This window comes from Anomalospiza imberbis, chromosome 7 (genome assembly GCF_031753505.1).
Source record: "Anomalospiza imberbis isolate Cuckoo-Finch-1a 21T00152 chromosome 7, ASM3175350v1, whole genome shotgun sequence".
Classification (NCBI taxonomy): Eukaryota; Metazoa; Chordata; class Aves; order Passeriformes; family Viduidae; genus Anomalospiza; species Anomalospiza imberbis.
The window spans coordinates 9425514-9447842 of NC_089687.1; the positions used below are offsets into that span (position 1 = coordinate 9425514).

Below are 22329 nucleotides of genomic sequence, written 5' to 3' on the forward strand. Positions count from 1 at the left end.
ATCTCAAAAAGACTCTTACAGGATATTAGGTAGAAATAAACAATGTCAGTTTGCATCCCTAAAAGCTGACAGCCCAAATTGCTTACAGTTTTACAGCTTCCACATGGACTTCGTGCAACTGGAAGCTATAAAACTTACTCACTCATGGGATCTAAAAAGCAAATCAACAGTGAAACTTTGACTCCCTCTACTCATTTCATTTAGTTGAATTTTCTGCTGCAGGTTCTCATCAGATTATATAGGAAGAATTTTTTTCACATTTAAGTTAGTTCTCACTTAAGGTACTTAGCAGAAAATGAGACTGGATTTTAGCTGTATATAAATCTACATAATTCCAAGCAATTTAAGGAATTCAAGCAGAACAGACCGAGAGGCCAATTGTAAATCATCTGTACTCTTCAGGGCTTTCTGTAATCCAACAGAGAAAGTTTTCAGGGCAAGAAATAGGACTATAACAGAACTGAAAAATGCATTTGACAGAAGAGTAACATTATTGGTAACTTAATTTTCTTTAAAACAGATATCAAACAGACAACAGACCAACAAAGACTTTCCAGAATCCAAATATACCCACTCTGTAGGCAGCACAGGCTGCAACAAAAAGGAAGCATATAATTTGGAAATTAAGAAGTAAATCAGAATCAGCTAGAGTGTGCAGGTAGGAGATCTGGTGATGAGAACAGCTCAGTATCAGTATCCCGCAAACAGAGCTTAAATGGAAACACAACAGTCAAATTATTGACTATGTAGGTTTGCCTACAAAAATTACCAAGTGCTTTGGCTTGGTTTCCAGACTGAACTTGTTAACGTGATACACCTGGAAATGGCACTTGAGACTGGGATAACAAGCACCTAAACATGGTGATGGAGATCGACAGCAGATGGAGAGATACACGTTGCCATAGAAACCATGCAGGAAAAGTGTGTAGGAGTAAAGCATGGCACAGAAAAGCATCTGGGGGAGAGGGCTGATGACTGAAGAGCTGAACTTACTCAGCAGCTCTTAAGGTTAGATGACACATTAATAAAACCCAGTACTTTTTCAGGATGTAGAGAATCACAGAGGAAAGGAGTCCTAACAGTGAGCTGCAGAACAATTGAAGGCAGGAGTTGTGCCATAGTACAGGGCAGAAAAAGTCTCTAGAGAAAGGTTGGAGATGGCCACAAGATGGATGAAAGAGCTGGGAAGCCCCTCAACCAGAACCACAGCATGTGCCCCCCTGTGCCTAATGAGCACACCCAGACCCAGGGGTGGTAAGGGCATGTGCATTCCTTGGAATTCTCTCCCAGCAGCAAGTCCCTGGAGGGTGACCCAGCCCGGCTCATTCGGAACCTGCAAACTCTCTCCCCTGCACAGAACCTCTTGGGTGCTCCCACAGAGCTGCAGGGCTGACTTTTCGGTGATGGACTCACATGTGGCTACATTTCTTGAAGAAACCAGGCCCTAAGCAGACAAATGTGTATTTTTGAATTCCAGAATTCCCTCACAAAGAGCTTGAGTAGGGGAAAATCTGGAGGAAGCTCCTGCTGTACTCCGTTGGGGTGAGTGACACGGCAGAAAAGATCTCCTTGAGCTCAGGCAGAGGAGTCACCTGGGGGGTGTTAAGGCAAGGCAGAAGGCAAATCCTCCCATGGTGCAGAAGGACCAGACAGAGGTGACAGGGTCAAGCTGCTGCCCTTTGTGCTAGAACAGCCTGCACTCAGCCACAGTGGTCTGTGAGGCAACACCCCAAGTTCCCTTCCTGCTCACAAGTTGGAGAGAAAAGGGCAGAGAGGCATCCATCCCTGTGTAGCTTGAGCCAGCAGAGGGTTGGCACTTGGAAAAGACTCAGGACACACATCCAGCTGTCAGCAGCAGCTCCATCACACAGCCAGATTAAAGCCATGCATGCTGGAAAGTGATGCAAGGGCAGGAAGAGGGACTGAAACATGGGGCTCATCAATGGTGTGGCTGTGGAAACGGCTCTAACTCTGATTGTAACACCTTTATCTCCTGCTGCTGCTGCTGAGCTGCGTCTCCAGGGCAAGCTTTAGTCTGTGTGGGGAGTTGGAAGTCCTCCAGGACAGTGTAAGTGCTTTGAGGGTTCCAGGTGGTGGGGCTGGGTGGTGGGCAGAACTGGCAGCTGTAGGGTCTGAAATGTAAAAGGCAATGTGAGCGTGCTGATTGCAGTTTGCGGTGTGGAGCAGGATGGGGTGGCGTGGGCGTCGCTCTTGTGTGGTGGCTGCAGAGCAGCGTGCCTTCTAACACTCCTGCAGCTCCATGGCTGCAGGATGAGGACGACAGCTCCAAGCTGTGAATATATGCTCTTCATACAGAAGCATTAAAGAAAAATTACATGGGCAGCAATCCAAGGAAGCCTCTCCAGAGGCAGATGCAAGGTCCTTCAGTCCTGTTCTTCGCTGAGTTCTCAGGGCACAGTCTTTTCTTTAGAGGGTGTCTCTCAGAGGGGAAGCTACTGGGATTACACTCCCAGCTTCCAGCCAGACCGAGTCTTTGCTGCTGCCCCTCTTTCCATTTCCACGTCAGGATTGTGTAGGGTTGAGGTAATGCTGGACCCTGGAGCATGACTCAGTGCAAAGTCACACTGTGTGCTGCTCAAAATGGAGCCAAATGTGAGTGTGAAGAACGTGAGTGGGTTGTGGGCAGGGATGGAAACTTTGTAAGCAATGTAAGATTCTGACGTGTGAGTGTGCTTTCAGCTGGACCTGGATTACAGCAGAATATAACACATAGGGACTGATAGAGAAGAGCAAGGAAATTAGGTGATGGCTGACAGTGATTGAAAAATGTTTTGACTCCTTAAGACTACAGAAGATCTGATGAATAACATTTCAAAGCAGGAACCAATGCTTCATACATGTTAAATAGCAAAACCAGAGATGCAGGGACTCAGTTATGCCTCTAAAGCTCCAAAATGAAGATATTCTGTCAAAATATATTCACAGTGTGAAGTACTCAATTGGGTGAAATAGTTTGCGTTACATTTACCTGACCTTACCGGCCACTTTCACCTACAGTCAGGAGAATACAGCCATGTGCTCAATGTGTTTAAGGAGAAAGCCTTCAACAAAAAGCCTTTTTAACCAAATTTCCTTTCTTGTTCTTGTCATGGAATCTACAGTTTTAGTAGGTAGGGATCGTTTATACTTAGCAAGAAGAGGAAGTTCATTAGTGTTTATTATCCAGAACAGACCAGAAACATTGTTTTCCAAGCTATTAAAACAGTATCAGTTGCCTTGAGAAAGAATTTAACCTCAAGAACAATTGCACGATTAAAAAGTGCAGATATGAAGCTCCATCAGTGACGTTACTTTTTTTGTCATTTTCTCATTGCCTGACAGCTCCTCCAGTTCAGCAATGATTATGAAAAGTTGCATTTCTCATGCAGTAAAGGCAAGCTGCACTTCTGGCTTTCCTTTCCCAGGACGGATGCCATTCCCCCGCATGCCTGTAGAGGATGTAGTTCCCTTAGCAAACGAGCAGTAATAGTTTTTTCTTCTGTGACCCAGCTACCAGAGGCAGATCCAGATTTAAGACTGTTAAACTTGGTCTCATCCTAAAATACTAATCCAGGAAAAAAATCCTGAATTAGATCAAAAGAGAGTGATAAAAAACTTGTATCATTATATATATATATATATATTTAAAAATTTGCACTTTTATTTTAAGCATGTAGGTGATGAAATTTATGCTGAAATTCAGAGCTTTTTCTCTTTGAACCGTGCTGCTCTGAAGACACAATACTCGTCTGAAGAAATGCGAAGCATATTAAGTGGCTTTAAACTGAAAGAGAGTAAGTTTAGATTAGATATTAGAAATAAGTTATTGACTGAGAGAGTAGTGAGGCACTGGCACAGGTTGCCCAGAGAAGCTGTGGATGCCCCATCCCTGAAAGTGTCCAAGGTCAGGTTGGATGGAGCTCTGAGCAACCTGATCTAATGGAAAGTATCCCTGCCCATGGCAGTGGGGTGGAATAAGATATCTTTAAGGTTGCTTCTAACCTAGGCCATTCTATGATTCCATACATAGCCAGACTATAAACTTTGAAAGAAATAGACAAGAGTTGTTTTAGTGTTGATCAGATCCCGGGCAGTTTCCTGAAATTACCAGAATGTTTAGTTGTGGGAAATTTGCTTGAGCTATGATAAAATACAACCTATTTCAGCTAGTACCCATATTTGGGCTGACAAGGATTCGATTTGAGAAATGTCAATAAACATTTGTTATCCTATTCACGTGCTCCTCCTCCAGATCTGCAGCTCTTCCTCATCTCCTCCTCCAGACCCAGGAATCCCGGGCAGGCAGGGCACAGCTGTGGAGCCCCAGGACTCACCTCTGCTGCTCTCCCAAGGGCCAGGGTGGGACCTGTCATTTTGAACCACTAAATTGTAGCCGGGAAAGGAGATTGAGAGCAGTGAACTGAGCACAAGTTATAATTAGTAACACCCCAAACTAAAGAGAAAAGGCTGATCGCACTGTGCAAGCCCTTAGCAAACGTGGTTTAGCTGTCAGCCTTTCTGTGCTATTCGGCATTTTGTCAATGCCACCTTACGAGAGCCTCTGGTACTGCACATGCAGCACCTTTGGCAAGATAAAAAAGCAAAGGCAAACCTGAGCTTACCATGCTCAGGGACCAAACACTGAGGGGCTGCAGAAATATGCACTAAGGATTGCTGACCTGTCAGGGGTGTTGGAAACATTCTGAGTGGAGGAATAGTACTGACTGTGATGGTTACAAAGGCCAGGCACAGGTGAGGCTGTGTCTCTGCTGGGACTGGCTGTCCTTGAGCAGGTGTGAAATAAAACACACAAATGGAACTCTTGCCTGAGTTGCTTTTGCTTCAAATTTTCCCAGGAAAATTTCAGGGCTATAGGCATACATTTTGATACCATGCAATTCTATATCTTCAATTAAAGTTTCAAGGGATTGCCAGAGCAGGAAGCAATGTGTTTGGAGGGCAAGAGGAGTGCAGTTCTGGCCAAAATTTTATTTGACAGACAATGTTACTCTGCTGGTCTGCTCGCCTGTAGGTTCCCAGGAAAGATGCAGGGAAAAACCCCTTTTTTTTTTGCCTGCAGTGACAAACATGCTCCTAAAGAGATAGAAGTGGTGAATTTTATGTCTGTGCACTGGTAGTATCTCCTGTCACTCTAAGAGAGATTCTAGGCACAGATGTAACCGGCAGTCCACACTGGTTTGCTGGAGGAGACCGTGTGTGCTTGGCAGGGAGGGAGAGATATGTGGTAATTTAGAACCAGATTAAAATTTATAAATATATTTTAAAGACATAGTGTTCATCATGTGCCATCATCATTTGCTGACCCAAGGCAAAAGTGTTTTGAATGTCATTGGGAAAGTTGAAACACGCTCCTACGCTGGTAGGAGGTAGGAAGGCCAGGGCAGCTTTCATGGGGTAATAAGCTGCTACAGAGGGGTGCTGTAAGTAAATAAACTATTTGTCTGAAAAATGTTCTCCTTTAAATTTTTTGCTTCTATGTATGATTCTCACATAGGGAATTTTTAGCATATTTTGCAACACAGTTGTTTACAGTATTGTAAGTGTATAGTAAGAGCTGGAGAGCGGAGGAGGGAGTTTGAATGAGATGAGGATTGGCCTCACTAACCACAGTCATGTCTGGTTCTGCCTTCCTCTTCTTCATGTGCAGATTAATTGAAGTCAGAATGAGGATCCTCTGCCCCTGATTTAAAAAAAATAATGCAGCTGCAGTCAGTGAAGCTGTGGCTGGCCAAAAGCCATGACTGGCATGAAAGATTTCACAGAGCCAGACCAGCCTCTCCCAGTTAGATATGCTGGCATTCCAGCAAAGAAAATTGTAGTGATTGGAGAAAGAACAGGAGGAGAAAATGTGTTTCTTCCCGAGGCTGTGTCATGGCATTGCTCAGTGCATGGAGTGCTGGGTTGGACCCTGCTCTGTGGGTCTCAAGCAAGATCCCAGCTGTCACATCCCTTCTTGTGTATGGCACAGCTTGGATCCCTCACACCTCTCAGCCTGCTCTTATTTTGCAGGGAGAATTCCTGGAGCCCTTATGTGGGAAGATGACTGGAGCAAATGTGGAGGAGGTAAGAAGATAACTGTATGGAAATTATAGTGGAAAACATTGTTGCTACTCCCTGGATGGAATGTGGTGGGCATCCCCAACCTCCCAGGCACAATCTAAGCAGGACTACATGGGAGGGTGGAGGGGACTGGAGACACTGCAGCCAGGCTCTGGCAAAACCCTTGCAGATGAGGGAACTTGGTGGTACTTTCTCGCTGATAATCCACACAGCAGCTGAAAATCAAGGGAGAAAAAGGAAAATATCCCATTGTTGAATCAGCATCCGTGGCAAAATCATTCTCCTTGGACTGAAATGTATCTCCATTGCCGGTACTATTGTGATACGAGCACCCCTCATTGAGATGTGTGACTAAAGTCACTTGTGCGCCACCTGAATGTGAAGAAATAGTGTAAAAATTATATAAGGTAGGAATATAAATAGAAGAATATGGAAGTATGTAAGTTAAGAAATGGAGAGATCTTAGAGAAGACTCCATTGTAACTTCTGAGATCAGTCGGTGGGTGAACCTGGCTTCTCCCCCTCAGGGACGCCTATAGGGTAAGAACCTATATGATTATCTCGACCTAACTTTTGTTAGGGATTAGAGCTTGTTAGCATGTTGCTTTGAATTCGGGTACTGCTTTGGACACGTTTTTTGCGGTCAGATGCTATCACCGGCAATCCTCAGCCCTTAACCCGCCACAGTTTTATTCTTATTCCGTACCCTGTTAACGCGAGTTCTCCCAGAGCGCTGAGAGCCTAACCAATTATTAACTCTTTGATGAAATCTCCCCTTTTTCCCGTGACACGCCGCTGTCACACGACTCCGAAGGTGTGCGAGCGCTGCCCGCACTAAAGATGGCGGCGGCGCTGACCCGGAAGGGGCGGCGGGGCCGGGCCGGGTGAGGGAGCGGGAGGGCGGGATCGCCCATCGCGGCGCGGCCGTGCGGGAGCCCGGCCAGCCCAGCGCGGCCAGCCCGGCCCAGCCGAGCGGGGCGTGGGGGTGCCGGCGGCCGCCGCCATCGCAGCCCGCATGGGGCGGGCTCGCTCCGTGCGCCGGGGCCGGGGGCGCCGCTGAGGGGCGGGAGCCGCGGCGCCATGCAGGGCGCGGACCCGGCGGCGGCCATGAAGGGGCCGGAGGGCGAGGGCAAGACGGAGCCGCTGCCGGCGGCGGCGGGGCAGAGCGGCGGCGGCAGCAGGAGCGGCGGCGGCCGCGGCGGCAACAAGGGCTGGCAGTACAGGTGGGCGTGAGGCGCGGTGAGCGGTGGCGGGCCCGGAGCCGCCCGGCGCGGGTGGGCGGCGTGGCTGCCCCGGCTGCAGCAGCGCCGGAGCCCCCCCGGCACGGCCGGGTGCGGCACGGGGGGCACGGCTCCCTCTGTCCCTGTGCCCACCATCGCTGTGGTGCCCGCGGGCGGGCGGGCGGCTCCCGTTCCCCATCAGCACAAAGCTGCCGGGGGATGGTGTGCCTTTGCTCCTGCCTTTCAGATCCTCTTTCCCCCTCGCAGGACGTGCAGACCTGTTTAAAGTTGTTGGAGGTGCTTCGCCCCTTTGCAGCCTTTCCAAAAGCTAAACTTTGTGCCGAGTTTTAGATATTTTTAAAGAACTTAATGGCAGTCATTAATTTATTTTATTGATACTTTCTGTTAGTTGCTGGTAGCAAAACTGAGTGTGCACGGCGTTTCAGTTTTATCTAACTTGTTTTAAGAGCGGCTCTGCTTAGCATGAATCGGGGTGATTACTCTGGTTCAGCAAGTCAGTAGAAGGGAGTAGAGAAAGAGAAGCTGAGCTCACGGCATTAGTTTGAATTATTTGCCTGTGTGTTCGGGAGGCTTGAGGGTTTCCATATGCTTTTTTTCTGCTCTGCTTTCTGTTTGAACACATTCCCACTCACACGCTGGTTGCGGGCTCTACAGCATCACTTGGGAGATTTCCGAATCCCTGCTCCCGGGTCTCTCCTCCTTGGCTGGAGTTCTGCCATGTTGCTGTCGAAAATGCTGCTGTTCTGTGAAGTTTGCACACTTCTCCTTCAAATGGAGACTCTCCAGGGCCGTCATCTGCCAGCCCAGATGGACTGGCTTGCTGGTTCCTGCGTGTGGGGACCGCAGAGCCGGAGCGTGCTACGTGCGGACGGCGGGAGGGGATGAGCCCGGCACACGAGCACCCAGCGCCGGGATGTGCGGGCACCGAGCGCCCTGGTGCTTTTAGCAGGGAGTGAACAGCGCGGTCATCGCCGAGAATCTGGGTCATGAGTATTTTACTTTTCTGGTGACTAGTGCCGGAAAGAGAAGTGGTGATTTCAGGGTGAATATTTCAGGCTGTTAAGTCGGGAAAGCTTATTGTCAGATGTAGCTATTGGCTGTTTTAACCAGTGTTTTTCCAGTTGCTTTTTAAACTCTGGATTCAAGTAGAACTACGTTTTCTAATGAAAAATGTTAAAACGGGAGTTAGTTTATACAATGAAAATGGAAATACTTTACATTGTTATGTGGATTTGGAGGCAGTGGAATGGATGCGATGCCTGATTTGCCTGGATGTCTTTTTAGCTGTTTTGTGTTTGTGATGGTGGTCACTGGTCAGTGCTGTACAGTGAAATTCCACTTTTTAAAATTATCCATCCAATTGCTTTGTTTCTTCTTTCAATGCTATGGCTTGTATGATAAAAATTGAACTGACCCTGAGTGTTAGCCATTTTGCTGGTTTGACAGCTTTAAGTGGGAGCTCTCCTTCTTTTTCCTTGTAGCTATCAATATCTTGTTTAATTTGCTCTAAGACTTTAGTGCAGTTTATTTTTTCATTTTAGATCATTTGGAGAAATTTAGTGTACTAATTCTATTATTGTGGACACTTGAGATACCTCTCTGTGAATCTCTGCTCTGTTTGGGATCAATTATTTACTCCTGCATTTGTCTCTATGTCTAATTACCCTCAAAATATCACCTTTCCCCCCTGTCTCCCTAGAAGGCTCTCCTGAAGGAGGTGCTGTACCTTAGTTTTCACTTTATGAATTATTTTTGTGCTGAAATGTATTTGACAAAAGGCAAACTCCCCAATGATAAATCAGTGTCTAACATACGTGTTTCAAAAACATATGTTCTGGGGACATTTGGTGGAAGTTTGATCTTTAACTTTCACAGCACAGAGTTTGAGCAATGTGTGCTCTCATAGATTGGCAGGAGTAGGATCCTGAAGTACTTGCTTTCCACAGACCACATCTAGTGCAGAAGTTTAGCTCACTGTTTGGTGAAGCATCTGGTCAAAACAGCTGCAGCAGAGTTGTCCGACAGTGGGACAACAGGTACTTGATGCTCCAATGCTCCAAGTGGGGAGTGAAGACTATGGATAAAAAACAAACCTCCAAGACTGCTGGAACCTGAAATAATGAAAACTGAATTTCTCAAAGAGGTGCAAGGTCACACATCCTTGGCATAAATTGAGTATCTGGAAAATAAAAAATTAAGCAGGAAGTCTGACTTTATATTTCTGTAGGGGAATAACAGGGAGATTTTCAAATAGCTGTGATAGAGTTAGATCAGATATTTATCATAGTGAAGAAGTGACAACCAGAGACTGCCAGACACCTCAGGTGTTGTGGAGATAGAGCTGAATCTCCTGTCAGACTCCATGCTTGTAGCCTGTGAATTGGTGAGTTTAGGCAGCCAGCATAGCAGTGGCTCTTCTGAAATTTGTAAGGGACTGGTTTCTTCTGAGGGTAGGAAGATGATTTTTTTAAAAATTTATTTAGTAGAAGTTAAGAGTTCCTGAGAAGCTGCTCTTTTAGCCATCTGACAGGAAGTGATCTTGTTTTCTTGTGAATATATGATCAGGTCAGAGTGTGTCTGAGAACGACCAACCATTGGCTTCGTTTTCCCCACTGGGGCAGGAGCAGCCTGAGTGTAAACTTGCATTTCAGCAGATAAAGAGTGCTCAGAGGCTGCGCTGCACGCTAAATTCTTTAACCCTGTCTTCATTTAGAGAAACAATTACCAGGAGGTAAGACTTCTGAATAACTTCAGATTATTATAAGATTACTTGATAAAGTAGTTTAAGATTGTAATATTTTCTTTGTTTTCAGCAGTAACCAAGCTGTGAAGTAAGTACAGCATCACCCACAGAATTACTTGCACTCAGCAATTCTGCCTTACCTTATGACCATCTTCATTTGCTTTTTGTCTTGCTCTGGGTTAAATGAACAAGAGTGCTTTCAAAGCAGTGAGAGAAAGGAGGCAGGTTGAGCTGGTACTTCTATGACATGTGATTTGTAGTCATTCAAATAACATAAAAATTTCACAACCAGAAAGCAGATTCTGTGTATGAGCTGAATGGAGAGCTGATCAGAATATGTGCCAGAGATGTGTGACAAGTCCTGTCAGCCTGGCTTGAGGGTCTTTCAGATAATTTTGAGAGAAGTGAGTGGCAATCACTGGTTCTTATTTATCTACAAAATGAAATGTTCAAAGCACTGTAGCTGAGTAGAGAAACAAGATTGTCTTTCCCAGTTGGAGACATGCTAATGTGCTATCCTCTTATGTTTTTCTTAGTGGTTCTGCTCTCAAATATGTAGATCAATTATACTATTAAAAGTATTCCCAGCATTTCTTCCCCTGCCATTAGAAATTTAGGTAAAGTGTTCATGAATTTCCCAAATGATTGCTGATTTTGAAGCTTACAAGTTATATTTCAAAACCTATTTACTTTTTCACTTCTGCTTGTGTTTTTGTAGATAGCTGTCTTTGTTCCTTATTTCTCAAATGGTTTTAGCATCTGTTCACTATGGATTTGGCCATGTACAGTTAAAAAATACTGCAGATTGTGTCTTTTGCTCTTTGTTTAAGGAAGTGAGTTGCCTTTTTTTAGTTGTTCCTGAGAGTTTGCCTGAGTGCTGCAGGGTTATTCAAAGTTGTCAGTATAGAAAACCATTTGGATGAAAGTAGCTTCAAGGAGTGAATTTCCTAGACTGATAGTATTTTTTTACTTATTTTTTTTCTTGCTAGGTGTGACAATGGCCAGTAAGAGGGTTCCTCATGCTGAGTGTTTTCTGCTTGTCATTAATTAGTTTGTTAAATTAAGACAGATTCTCTTGCAGAATTACTTCATGTGTCTTTGGGCTGGACCAGGAGGCTGAGAAGAAGAGCAGAGAGTTCTGCCAAAGGGTAACACTAAATGTTTTTTGGTATTGAATGCAAATGGATAACAAATTTTAAACAAGTGAAATAGTTGCCAGTCTTCTTTTGTGGGCTTTAGAGATTTTTCAGTTGATACTATGCAAGTCTCTTCATAAATACTAAAAAAGGGGAGTGAACAGTAACTGACCTTAATTCAATCTTCTGTGTTTGAGCAGGCCAGCATGTGACAATGTAGTAGAACTGGTAACTGAAACTAGTGAATATATTTTAATTCTTCATTTTGAGATGATCATGAACAATTTTTCATAAAATCATCCAGTAGGAAATGTGTTTTAAAGGCAATGCTCATTTCTAATTTTGATCCCAGTTGCTGTTGAGGATGACTAACATAGCTTTGCACTTCAAACACGTAGAAGCAAAGCATGTGAAACTTGAGTTAGGCTGTGGAAGTGTTTGATTTTCATTTGTGTTATTTTGCAAAAATGATCTAATTAGTAGTAGTAAAGGGAAGTGTCTTGAAACTGATACAATACTGATGTTGGGGGTGTCCCAATGTCAGTCTTAGTTGCAAGAAGATGTACTGAGTGTTTCTAGTTTCTCCGTGTTTCTTGTTACAGTCCAAGAAGTGTTTGATCTTGGAAGGATAAATTTAGTCTGTTTGGTCTTTAAAGCTGGAACCAGCTTGGTAGAGGCAGATACAGGAGGTGATGGTATCTCAGTGTTCAACAACATTTGCAGACCTCTCCCTTGCTGATCCTCTGTTCCTGTCTGGGAATCAAATCCTTGCTTAGGCTGCAGAAGGGTGGTGTGTGCTGATCTGATCAACTGGCTCCTGAGAGCAGGCCAGAATTTTTGCTACACTCCCTGTTGCTTGCTAAGTAGAAGAAATGGCCCAAACCTTCATGAAAATGTTAGTGTCATCCTAGGACAGTTCTCTCTAACACCGTTACCCATAGTGCTTCCTTTTTATTACCCATCTGCCTTGTTCTGCTTTTTCTTTTTGCATTGCTTGAAACAAAATTCTTTGGGATTCTAGGTGGAATGTGTGTATATTTGCTGGAATCAATAACTGTAACTCCCTTCTTTGTGGTGCACAGCAGCAGAGGGAGAGAGGCTGTAATTTTGTGGTGTCACTCCCAGATGGGATGTCTGGCAAGGCCTGCTCCTGCTTTGATTTTCCCCTGCTCTTGCAGCTCTCTTCCTCAGTATCCCACCGTTGTAAGAACCTGCTGGCATTATCATGTTGAGGTGCCAGCTCCCAAGGGAGATGAAGTTTCTACTGGCATCTTCTGGGTTGGCTCTGATGCCAAGCCTGTGTCAAAGTGAGTCCTGACCTTCCTTGCTTCTGTTTCTGGTGATGCGTGGAGATACCTCAGCACTGCGGGACCTTCAGAAAGCCCATGCTGCTCACTTTCTGACTTGCTGCTGGTCTTTTGAGGTGTGGCTTGGAGTGCTGAAGAGATGGTTTTCTCAAGAGGTTGCTGTGAAATTCAGAATTTATTTCTGCAATTTTGTGTGTTCCTTTTTATTACTAAAACTCAGAATAGGAGTGCTGTCACATTTGTTTGATATGCTGGAGGGAACTGGCTGAAAAACCTGGTGCCTGAATTTCTTTATCCTCATTTGACTTTTTGCTTAAAGAATATATTGTGCTCCTAACACTATTTTAGAAATTCCACACTTCACATAATTTAATCATTAGAATAGACAAGAAGCTCATATTTAAAATGATCAGCCAGTTATATCCATCTCAGGATGCATTCTGTGTTATTAAAATATTAAGGTCAGCTTTTACCAAACTGATTTTACAGTTGCTAAAGCCTCAGGCACTTCTCAAAAGGCAGGTGAGCCTTTCATGTTCACACATGTATTTAAACTTGGAAAATTGGCGTTGGAGCAGATGTGTCATAAATTAAGAGAAGTAAATCTTGGTGTGAGGGGTAGTAAGTGGATATAGTTGGGGAAACAGGTTTGGGTAATTTAGGCAGGAGCTTCATGTTGACTGATGTTCTAGTAGGGAGCGTGAGCCCAATTCCCGAGCCAGGTGATAAGGTCTGGGATCCTTCTCCAGCCCTGTGGATCCTCAGTGAGTGACTACCAAGAGCACTGTCCCTCTCTTGCTTCTCAGAGCCTCTCCATGTTGGACAGACTGAGGTGCCACACGTGGGAGCTGGTTCTGGCATCCAGTGTACTTATGTTCATAGTGGGATGTTCACTTAGAGCTCAACTTAAGCTAAAATGAAAAAGCACCAATTTTTGGATAGTGTCTAAATACCAAATAATTTGTGCTGTCCATGGAATAGATTTCTGCAGGAGTTAATGGCTGTTACAAATGTCTATCCATCACTAAGTGCAAAGAGTATTTTTCAACTTCACCTTTTCTAATGTAATTATGTAGCACACAGGTAATTAACTGGAGTACAACATTAACATCCTGCTGTGCCACACACATTCTCTCCCCAGAGAGAAGATGGAAAACAAACTGCATTTGCCTGACCTGACCACATTGCTTAATGCAGCAGCAGAAAGCACCAGCTGCTGCTGTTACCTTATCCTGGGAAGGTTCCTGTGCTGAACTCATCGTACTGTGAAAATTAAGGCACAAGTGCAGTGACCCCTGTTTACTTACAGACCTTGCCTTGCCGTGCCCTCTGATCACCTGCCAGCGCTGCTGGATTCTCGAAGGGGATCGCTGTCCGCTGGCAATGCTGCCAGACAACGTTCTTCTTAGGGTGCTTTCAAAGCTTGAACCTTTTCAGATTTTCTCTTCTGTGTGTTTAATACTGAAATGGGAGGGGAGGGCAGGCTGAAGTTGGGCAGGAGTAATGCTGCTCTTTTGTGTGTGTTAAGCTGCCAATCTTGTATTTGACAGCCTGCTTTGGAGCTTTTTGCTGTGGGTAAGCATTTTTTTCTTTTTTTGCTTTCAGTTGTGAATTCCAGAGTTTTCAAGGAGGCTGGAAATCGTTGAAGTCTTGGTTAATGTTTAGGTATTTTCAAATTAGTTTCCCAAAGAGCCTGCTTCGCACTGAGAAAGTTGGTTACTTTCATTGCATGGTGATGTATCAGAAAGCAAGAGATCTGCTGGGCAGAACAGCAGGATGCTGTATAAAGGAGCAGGTTTCTGACCCTGGCTCTGACTTCCTTTGTGGTAATAGTCATATATTATTCAAACTGGTTTTCCCTGGTGATCACTAACTGTGTTCCTCTTTTTCTTGGAGGACTGTTTTTGGAACAGTTGGCTCTGATTTTGCAAAACTTTTGCAGGATCACAGTTACACTGAAATCAGCAGAATCCATGATTTGAATGTATGAATAAAATAAAATAAAAATTGGACTGCATCTTTCTCAAAATTAGGCAGAAAATTCATTGTACCTTAGTTCCCTATATTCAAATGGAATTATAATGTTTTTGTCCTCTTACTGTTCAGTACACAACTCCTTCATAAACACCCATAGCAAGCACAAGAAAACCATGAGGGAACTCATTATTAGAGCATGAGTGCCAAATTAATAATACCTAATATTCATTGCACAAGGAAAAGGAGCACTTCTGAATAATTGCTTGTCTGGGAATCACCATTCCCTTCAAGCACCAAACAAGAAACTAGCCCTGCTCTCTATATATATTGTCATAGTCATAGGTAGTTAATGTGTATGCTTTCTTATTTAGAGTTTAAATCTTCCTGATGTCTTATGCCTCAATTTTAATGTAAGAGTATTTTTGCTTAATTTCTCTGTGTTCAAGATTTGTAGAATAATTTGGGTTTAGATGGGCCTCTGGGAAATCTCTAATCCTCCTGCTCAGAGCTTCAGTGTTAGAAGATGTCATTCAGTGCTGCTGAATTGCACCACTTTTAATTGTTTGCCAGCTAGACTTTAAACTACTGGCCATTGCTTCTTGAGTGTAGTGGTCCACAAAGGATTTTGCTTGTATTTATGAATATTTAGATAACAACAATTGACAGTAAGCTATTTAAGTATGCTCTTATTTACTTGAAAGGTGATAATAATTACTATCCTCAGTACTTAACCTGAAATGTTGCAAATAATATTTCAAAAATAATTACAAAGCAAGAGGCTCATCTGAGGTAGCTGACCAATGTATTTACCTTCCATTTCAGTGTTTTATTGCTGCAGGGACCAGAATGGCAATGTGTAATCATTAATATAATCTTTTAAAAATACATAATCGCAGATACTCAAATCTCAAAACTGCAAGAGCGTATCTGCATATCTCTGGTAGGGTAAGAGCTACTAGACTAGAAGGAGAGCAGAATGCCTTGGGATGGAACATGTAGTAAGCTGAACCATGTTGGACTGTGCCAAAGAATAACTGAGCAATACAGAGGTTTGCTCCACCAGTCTCTGTGGATAGTGCTTACCAGGATCCACTGCTTTCCCAGGTATCGTAGGCAGCAGATTGTCCAAAACTGCAAAGATGCTCATCCATCAGTGTTTGCCTTGTATATATTATATCAGTACTGCTTATTGGGCAGAGCAGTTTTAATTTGACTGCTTGAGCTTTTTGGAACTAGATTTTGAGAGAGTTTTGGGTTTTGTGAACAGTAATGTGTGAAACTGTGCATTATGGTGTGCTGATGTCAACTGGCAACATAGATGGTAGCAAAGCTGCAGGCAACCTCTCCAGAGGCATTAACGGCAGAGTTCAGACCTTCTGCGGTCCTTGTTTTTGTATGCCCCAGCTCTAAAAGGATGTTGGCTAAATCTACAGTTTGTTTTCAACTGTTTTCAACAAACAACCCAGCAAAATCTGCTGGGTTGGCTACTGACTCTTGGGTGCAGCTTCATTTCTGTTCTGCTGACGCAAATCCACAAATAAATTGTCCAAAAGTGGAGTTCTTGCTGACATGAGGTGTTCACCTGTGTGTGTGACAAATTGCTGAGCTGAACGTCACTGCAGTTTTTTCTAGGCAGATGTATTCTGAGAGCTAGAGAGCTCTGTAAATTATAAAGTAGTTAAATAAGCAGTTTTATAGTCATTATGTGGGAACAGTTTTGCTACTTATTAATTAAATATTGTCTCTCTTCTTCTATTTGCTACACTGCAAAAGTATTACAGTAGTTTCATTTGTATGTAATTAACCTGTGCCATTAAAGCTGAAAAGAGGAGAATGGAATACAAATTTAGTTAAGATGGTTTTAAAAAACACCCTGTTAGTTGGATTTATCATTCTCCTTGAGAACTAGTATTGATAGATCTTGATGTGCCATAACAACTGTTGTGTTGAGAGCAAGGGTTGGTGAGGGTGGGCCGTGGAAGAGCCCCTCACTCCAAGGGTAGGGAGGCTGGGCTGCATTATGCTGGAATCAAGGACAGCTGATGGCTCATTTTGGCTCTGCCACACGTTTTCTTTGTGGCAACCCTGTGCTGCTCTTCCACTGCTTGTCTGTACTCCCAAGGATTTACAGGAGTCCATGTGAAGAGAAGTTTTTATATCTAATGAGGGAGTGTGTGTTGCTACATACTTGGAGCCAAGTGGTGTTCTGGAAGTATCCTCAGGGTCTACTGTTGATGTTCTTGTCATGGTGTTGGACCTCTTTTCCTTGCACTTGTTTTTGGTTTCTAAATTTATAACTGAGTAGTCAAACACATGAGCTGAAGAGCAGGAGCTTTGCTGCCAGTTCACAGCTGACTGTAGAGCACTGCTGGTGAGTTGCACAGCAAGGATAGTTTTTTTCCTTTCTTCCAAAAGCTGTTTGGAAAAGCAGAGGTAACTGATTCTTCTGCCTTACCTTTTTGGGTTTACTGGGGAACCTGCTCCTGCACCACAGAGCTGTGGAATTGGAGTGTACTTAACCTGGTTGTGGTTTCTTGCAGTTGCAGAAGATATGCCCAAAGTGTTCAACACTGACATAGCTGTTGGGATTTTTTTTTCCCCTTTCTCTTCTCCACTGCCTACCCCTCCATGTAAGAAAAAGGGGAATCAGTGCACTGTAGATAAGAACTTTGCAGTGTCCAGTGAGGAAGAAGCAAGCCATTGCCAACAGTGAACCTGTGGGCAAATAGAGATGAACAAGTTCAGTGAAAATGGTCACTGCTTTTTCCAAACTGTGTAGTTGAAATTACTCATTAGTTTGCACTGTTACAAGCCTCATTTCTTTATTTCCTTTTTTTTATGCTTTGCCAGCTTTTAATATGAAGACAGTCTCTTTCACCAGGGGTTTGCATCTTGCTGTGAGCTCAGTAGAAAAGAGCATCTTCCCTTGGCCAGGATCCAAAGCCACTGTCATAACAGTGGTCGTGGCAGCTCTGGAGGCTGGATCCCCCTTCAGGAGCCCTCACTGACATCTTCATGGGCTCCAGACTCCTGGCCATCCTTCCTGCTGGCAGCACATCCACACATACTCAGCTGCCACTTGAAGTCAGGCCTTACGCAAGTCGGTGGAGAAGCCTTTGGCCGCTGCATTTGCTCTTCAGACAGCTGTTGGGTCTTCAGGGACTTGGCTGCTCAAAGCATCCCACGTGGCGCTGTCTGGGTCCCAGCAAAATTAAAATCATCTGAAGGGCAGTCTTGGGACTGTTCTGTAACTGCTTTTTTGATGGATATAATTTTTGTGCCACTGCTGGGTTTTTTTTTCTGTGGGGCTTTCATGGAAACCTACCCGTGAGGGTATGGAAAAAGGTTGGCCAAGCCTTTTGTGTTGCTGTTGCTTCTCAGAGAAAATGTTGGCCCAGGTGTGAGCCTGGGTGTCTTGGCAGAAGCTCCTGAAAGACGTCATTGTGGGACTACTGTTCCTCAGTATCTGCATGCAAAGCTCGGGTGCTGCACGTAAACAGGATACAGGGGAGTTTGCCCTCATTGTCACTGTCTTCTTTCTTCCCCAGGACAGGAGACCACCCTGCAAGGCACTGACAGCTGCTGCAACTTAGGAAAGGACAAGTAAAACCAGAGAAGGATAAATAAGCTAACAGTGATCCTTTGTGAATCTTGTATTCCTATTATTTTTTTTTTTTAGTAGCATGTAGATATGTAGAAATCTGACTTGTGGTAAACATCTTTGATGTAAGGGAGGGATAATTTTGTGGGAAGGATATGAACTGATGTGTAATTGTTCACAGACGTCTGTCATTTGCTTACATGGACAGTTTCAGTCCATCTCACGGTATTTATAAACTAAAACATTGTGACAGTCAAGTTCAATGGTGTTCAGCCTTTGGGTAAAAACCCCAGGTTTTAGGAGGTAGTAGATGTTGCTGGTCTAGAGTTCAGAATGTGTATGATGTGTTCTGCATAATTTTTTTCTGGATTGTGATTTGTATAATACTGTCACTTAAAGTAGTCCAGCAAAAGTTAAAATCAATTTTTTTTTCATGTCCTTTAGACTGAGATCTGTCTATTGCAACATTTCCTTTCTTTGACAGGACATGTGAATTTCAACAGAAATAGGGCCTTTAGGGATTGTTGACTCATGGTGCTGAGCTGTTGCTATTCCTCTGACAATCTGAGACTGTGGTGAGCATTTTAAATAGCAACAACAGCATCTTGGCTATGGAGGGACACACGTACCCGTAGGTTTATGTATGTGCACGTAGGCAGCAGTGTGACTGCAAAGGGATTCTGAAAATCAGGAAAGATCCCAAGGGAGCCAGCTCTCACTGTCAGTCTTACGTTGCTCAGTGTTTTGTGTCAAGTTCGCTTTTGAAATCTGTTTTCTACAAGTCAAAAACCCCTATGTTGGAAATTTTGGAGGCTTTTGAAGTAGACCGGTGACTTTGAGACAGATTTTGCCAGCACTGTTTCCAATGAAACAACAGTAGGGGCTTACTCATATTTTATGAACTGTGGTTATCTGTGAGCAGAGCCAGTGCTTGAACCTCAACCTCTTGTTCTCAAAGTCTACCATTTTACAAGCTTTCTGTAGTGCTCTGTAGAGCTTGGCTGTCAGTTCCATACTAGTGAAATGTTACTGGGTTTTCTTTGGGTTGGATGTGCTTTTGTATTTTTTTTTAATGCTTAATGCCTTGCATCACTGCTTTAGTAACAACAAATATCTTGGTTTAACTCTTGCTGTGGAGGCACTAACCTTAAAATTCTTGAAGAAATGCTTTAGTTACAATCCCTGGCCTTGTTCATAAATAATACTGAGAATATTTGTCTGTATTCATACATGCAGAAGAAGATTAGGAGGTTTACTGTAGTTCTGTCATGGCTTTATGTATAGATATAGAGTTTTACATTTTTGTGAATTGCAATTTGCAGAGTGGGTTTAGATTTCTTTAGTGTATATCATTTTCACTTATTTAAAAATAAGTCTTAGTTCAAATGTTGAAATATTAGTTCTCTGTCACTTTCTCAGACTTCCATGATGTAGTGTTTTCAAAGCCTTTCAGCTGAGCCCTCTGGGACTGATGAGGTTAGAGATATAAATTATTGGAGAGGAGGCATTTGGAGATGTTTGGGTCCAGACAAAGTGAAAATCCAATTGGAAAGGAACATGCAGATGATGGCAAAATGCGATGGCAATTTGATGTGGAACTACATCACCAGAAGAGCTGCACTCCCTTCTACAGTGTGTTTTTCTGCATGACAAAGTCAGCTATTTCATCTGTCACACCCAAAAAAAACCCCTAGAGGTCAAATAATTTTAATCAAAGGCTATTTAATATACCCTTGTCAGATGAATGGACTTCCATAGGTCATACACATAGTCCTGCTGCATTCTCTGCAGTCTGAACTTTCTGATTTTTCTTGGGTTCTGTTAAAGGTACCTGTGATTTAGGCACATTAGTTAATGGGGGTGCAGTGGCTGTAGCCCAGATGTGCAGGGCTATGTACAGTGTGTCACTGAAAAGCAAGGGTGTAGCTTGCATTCAATGGAGCTGAAAAACAATTAGCTGTGACTAGGGACAATTTTCAGATGAGTGAAACCCAAGCTCATGCATTTTTATGGCTATGCAATCTCATAATTTTCAGCTAAATTAAGGCAGTGAACAAGTCTAAACTGTACTTCCCTTGTATGCCAATAATAACAAATAAGAGGCGTCTGCAGAGGATGAGTTTGATTATGTCTCCTTTAGCTTCTCTGTACATTTAAAATATACGACACCCTCTGCTCCCCTGCGTTTTATTTTTGTCTGTAGTACCACTTAATGAGCTATTAGAAATTAAATTCCTAGATAGTCCTGCTGGCTACTCTCCATTGCAGGATATTACTGCAATACTGATTGCTGCTGTAATAGCTAGGACACATATTTTTGCTTTTAAAAGTAACATTTAAAATCAGCAGCTTGGGTTTTTTTCTTCAAAAAATACATGTTCTTGTATCTCTTGGCTTGTGTTATATCACTGAATGGCAGTGTTTTACTCTGGCTGTTTTCATTAGTGTCACCCTAAATGGCTTCCTTTAAGATGAAACAGTGTAACATATTTATCAAACTTTCAGATTTCTCATTAATCTGCTGTCTATAAATGAGGTGTAGACAGCAGCTTCAGCTGTTACTTAGAATTTACCCCAGTACTTAGCCCAGTTATCTTTGCAGCCAAAGCCATCTGAGGGAGGCGATCTCTTGTCTATTACAGTCCTGTTTTCCCCACTTTTCCCCTTTTGCTGACATGGAGCTACTTTGTCCATTTAACAAGCAAGAGAAGTTGCTGCTGCTCCAATGGACTCTGAATAATTTCATTTCATCTTCAACCTACTACAACCTACAGAAATTTTAATTTAAAATTTAAATAAGATTAGAAACAAATTTATTTTGGAGAAGCAAATAGTGTCTGATATTTGGGTCGTTTCAGTTCTTCTTTGTAGTAATAGCAACTTTTTTCTCATGCTGGACCTGAATTGTCTATGAAGACTGTGTTCTTCAGTGTGGGGTTACACCCTACTGCGAGGTGAGGGCATTCAGGTGGCATTTCTACATTTATGGGAACGTACAACATAAAGTGGGTCTTTAAACTGTGGTCTTAAAGTGAGTAATTTGTAGCCATGGTACTTGTAAGCCTTATTTAGGGCAATTGATTTTCAGAAATGGCAATATATTTTGCCTGTAATGATATTAACTCTCCATGCCAAGTGCCTTTGGTGGATTCTCATTTTTGGTGGATGTTGCAAGTCGAATCTTTGAAGGAGAAACTACTGGATTTTCCTGCCAGGCCAGAGGAGGAGACGTTTTGGCTTCTGGTTTAGGTTTCAGAATGTGTTGTGTTCTGTAGAACATCTGTTCAGGAGCATGACTGCAGGGGAAGGGTGCTGGACACAAGGGATTAGTAACACCACACTGATGGAAAAGTAGCTGCAGACTGTTTAGGTTGGTGGCTGCAATCCAGGGGGTTAATAAATTAGTGAAAATTAATTTTGTTCAGGGGTCCAGAAGTGCAAAATTTGTTTTAAAGAGAGAGCAGGAACCAGAAACAGCATGGATACAAAGTCTTTAATTACCTGAAAGTTGTGAAAATGTGTCTAGAAGTACCTGTTGAATTGTTACAGCTAATTATGGTTGGAAATTATTTGGAATTCAGTAAGTCAGGTTAAATTGTCGTGCTAAACTATTTTAGGAACAAGGCTGGAAAATCTTTAAAGTGATAGTGCCATTCTAAAAACGAACATAAAATTCATCTCCTGAGAATAAAGATGGTCAGAAAGATCTGAAATATGTTTGGTATTGTCTGATGGCTTCCTCTCTCTTTTGGTAGTGATCACATGGAAAATATTTGTGGCTACTTAATGAAATACACCAATCTTGTCACTGGCTGGCAATATCGGTAAGTCTTTTATGGTGCTTTTTAGTAATGTTGGTGTCTGCAGCATCCAAATGAACATGTTTTAGATTTTTTTAATAATACTTAATTTCCTTTTTTTCTAGTAGGCAAACTTTATGCAAGAATATTATGCTTCTCTCAGTATAGATTAAGCTAATGTGCAGATGAATAATATTTATATTAAGGCATGAATATAAAAAAGGCATAGGCAATATAAAGCAGTTAATTCATTTAGTGCCTCATAACTGTGCTTGTATGGGTAAAAAGCATTGGTTTTTTTCTCCTTTTCCATTAAAATTATTTTCTTTGTGTTTTCTGCTGAGTCTTCACTTTTGTGCCAAATTATGTTATCACTTAATAAGACTTCATTACTGTAAATTCAAACTCAAGCAGGCTTTTTCCTTTCCACAGGATGTCATCTC

General features: G+C 42.9%; 1 protein-coding gene across 4 annotated transcripts in view; it reads left to right on the plus strand.

Annotated features, from left to right (window-relative positions):
- Nucleotides 1–2045: 2045 nt before the first annotated feature.
- The window catches only part of OSBPL11 (oxysterol binding protein like 11), a 43026-nt gene continuing 22742 nt past the window's right edge, over nucleotides 2046–22329 (plus strand). Inside the window, exons 1-2 of one of the 4 annotated variants that reach the window (XM_068195316.1) lie at nucleotides 2046–2068; nucleotides 21842–21910. In XM_068195316.1, coding sequence (XP_068051417.1) covers nucleotides 21849–21910 — 62 coding nt within the window. In that variant the 5' untranslated portion in view covers nucleotides 2046–2068; nucleotides 21842–21848. Of the gene's footprint in view, nucleotides 2069–6129; nucleotides 6150–7004; nucleotides 7305–17438; nucleotides 17586–21841; nucleotides 21911–22329 lie in introns of those variants that run through there. The other 3 variants (XM_068195314.1, XM_068195317.1, XM_068195315.1) reach the window with 3 other exon arrangements.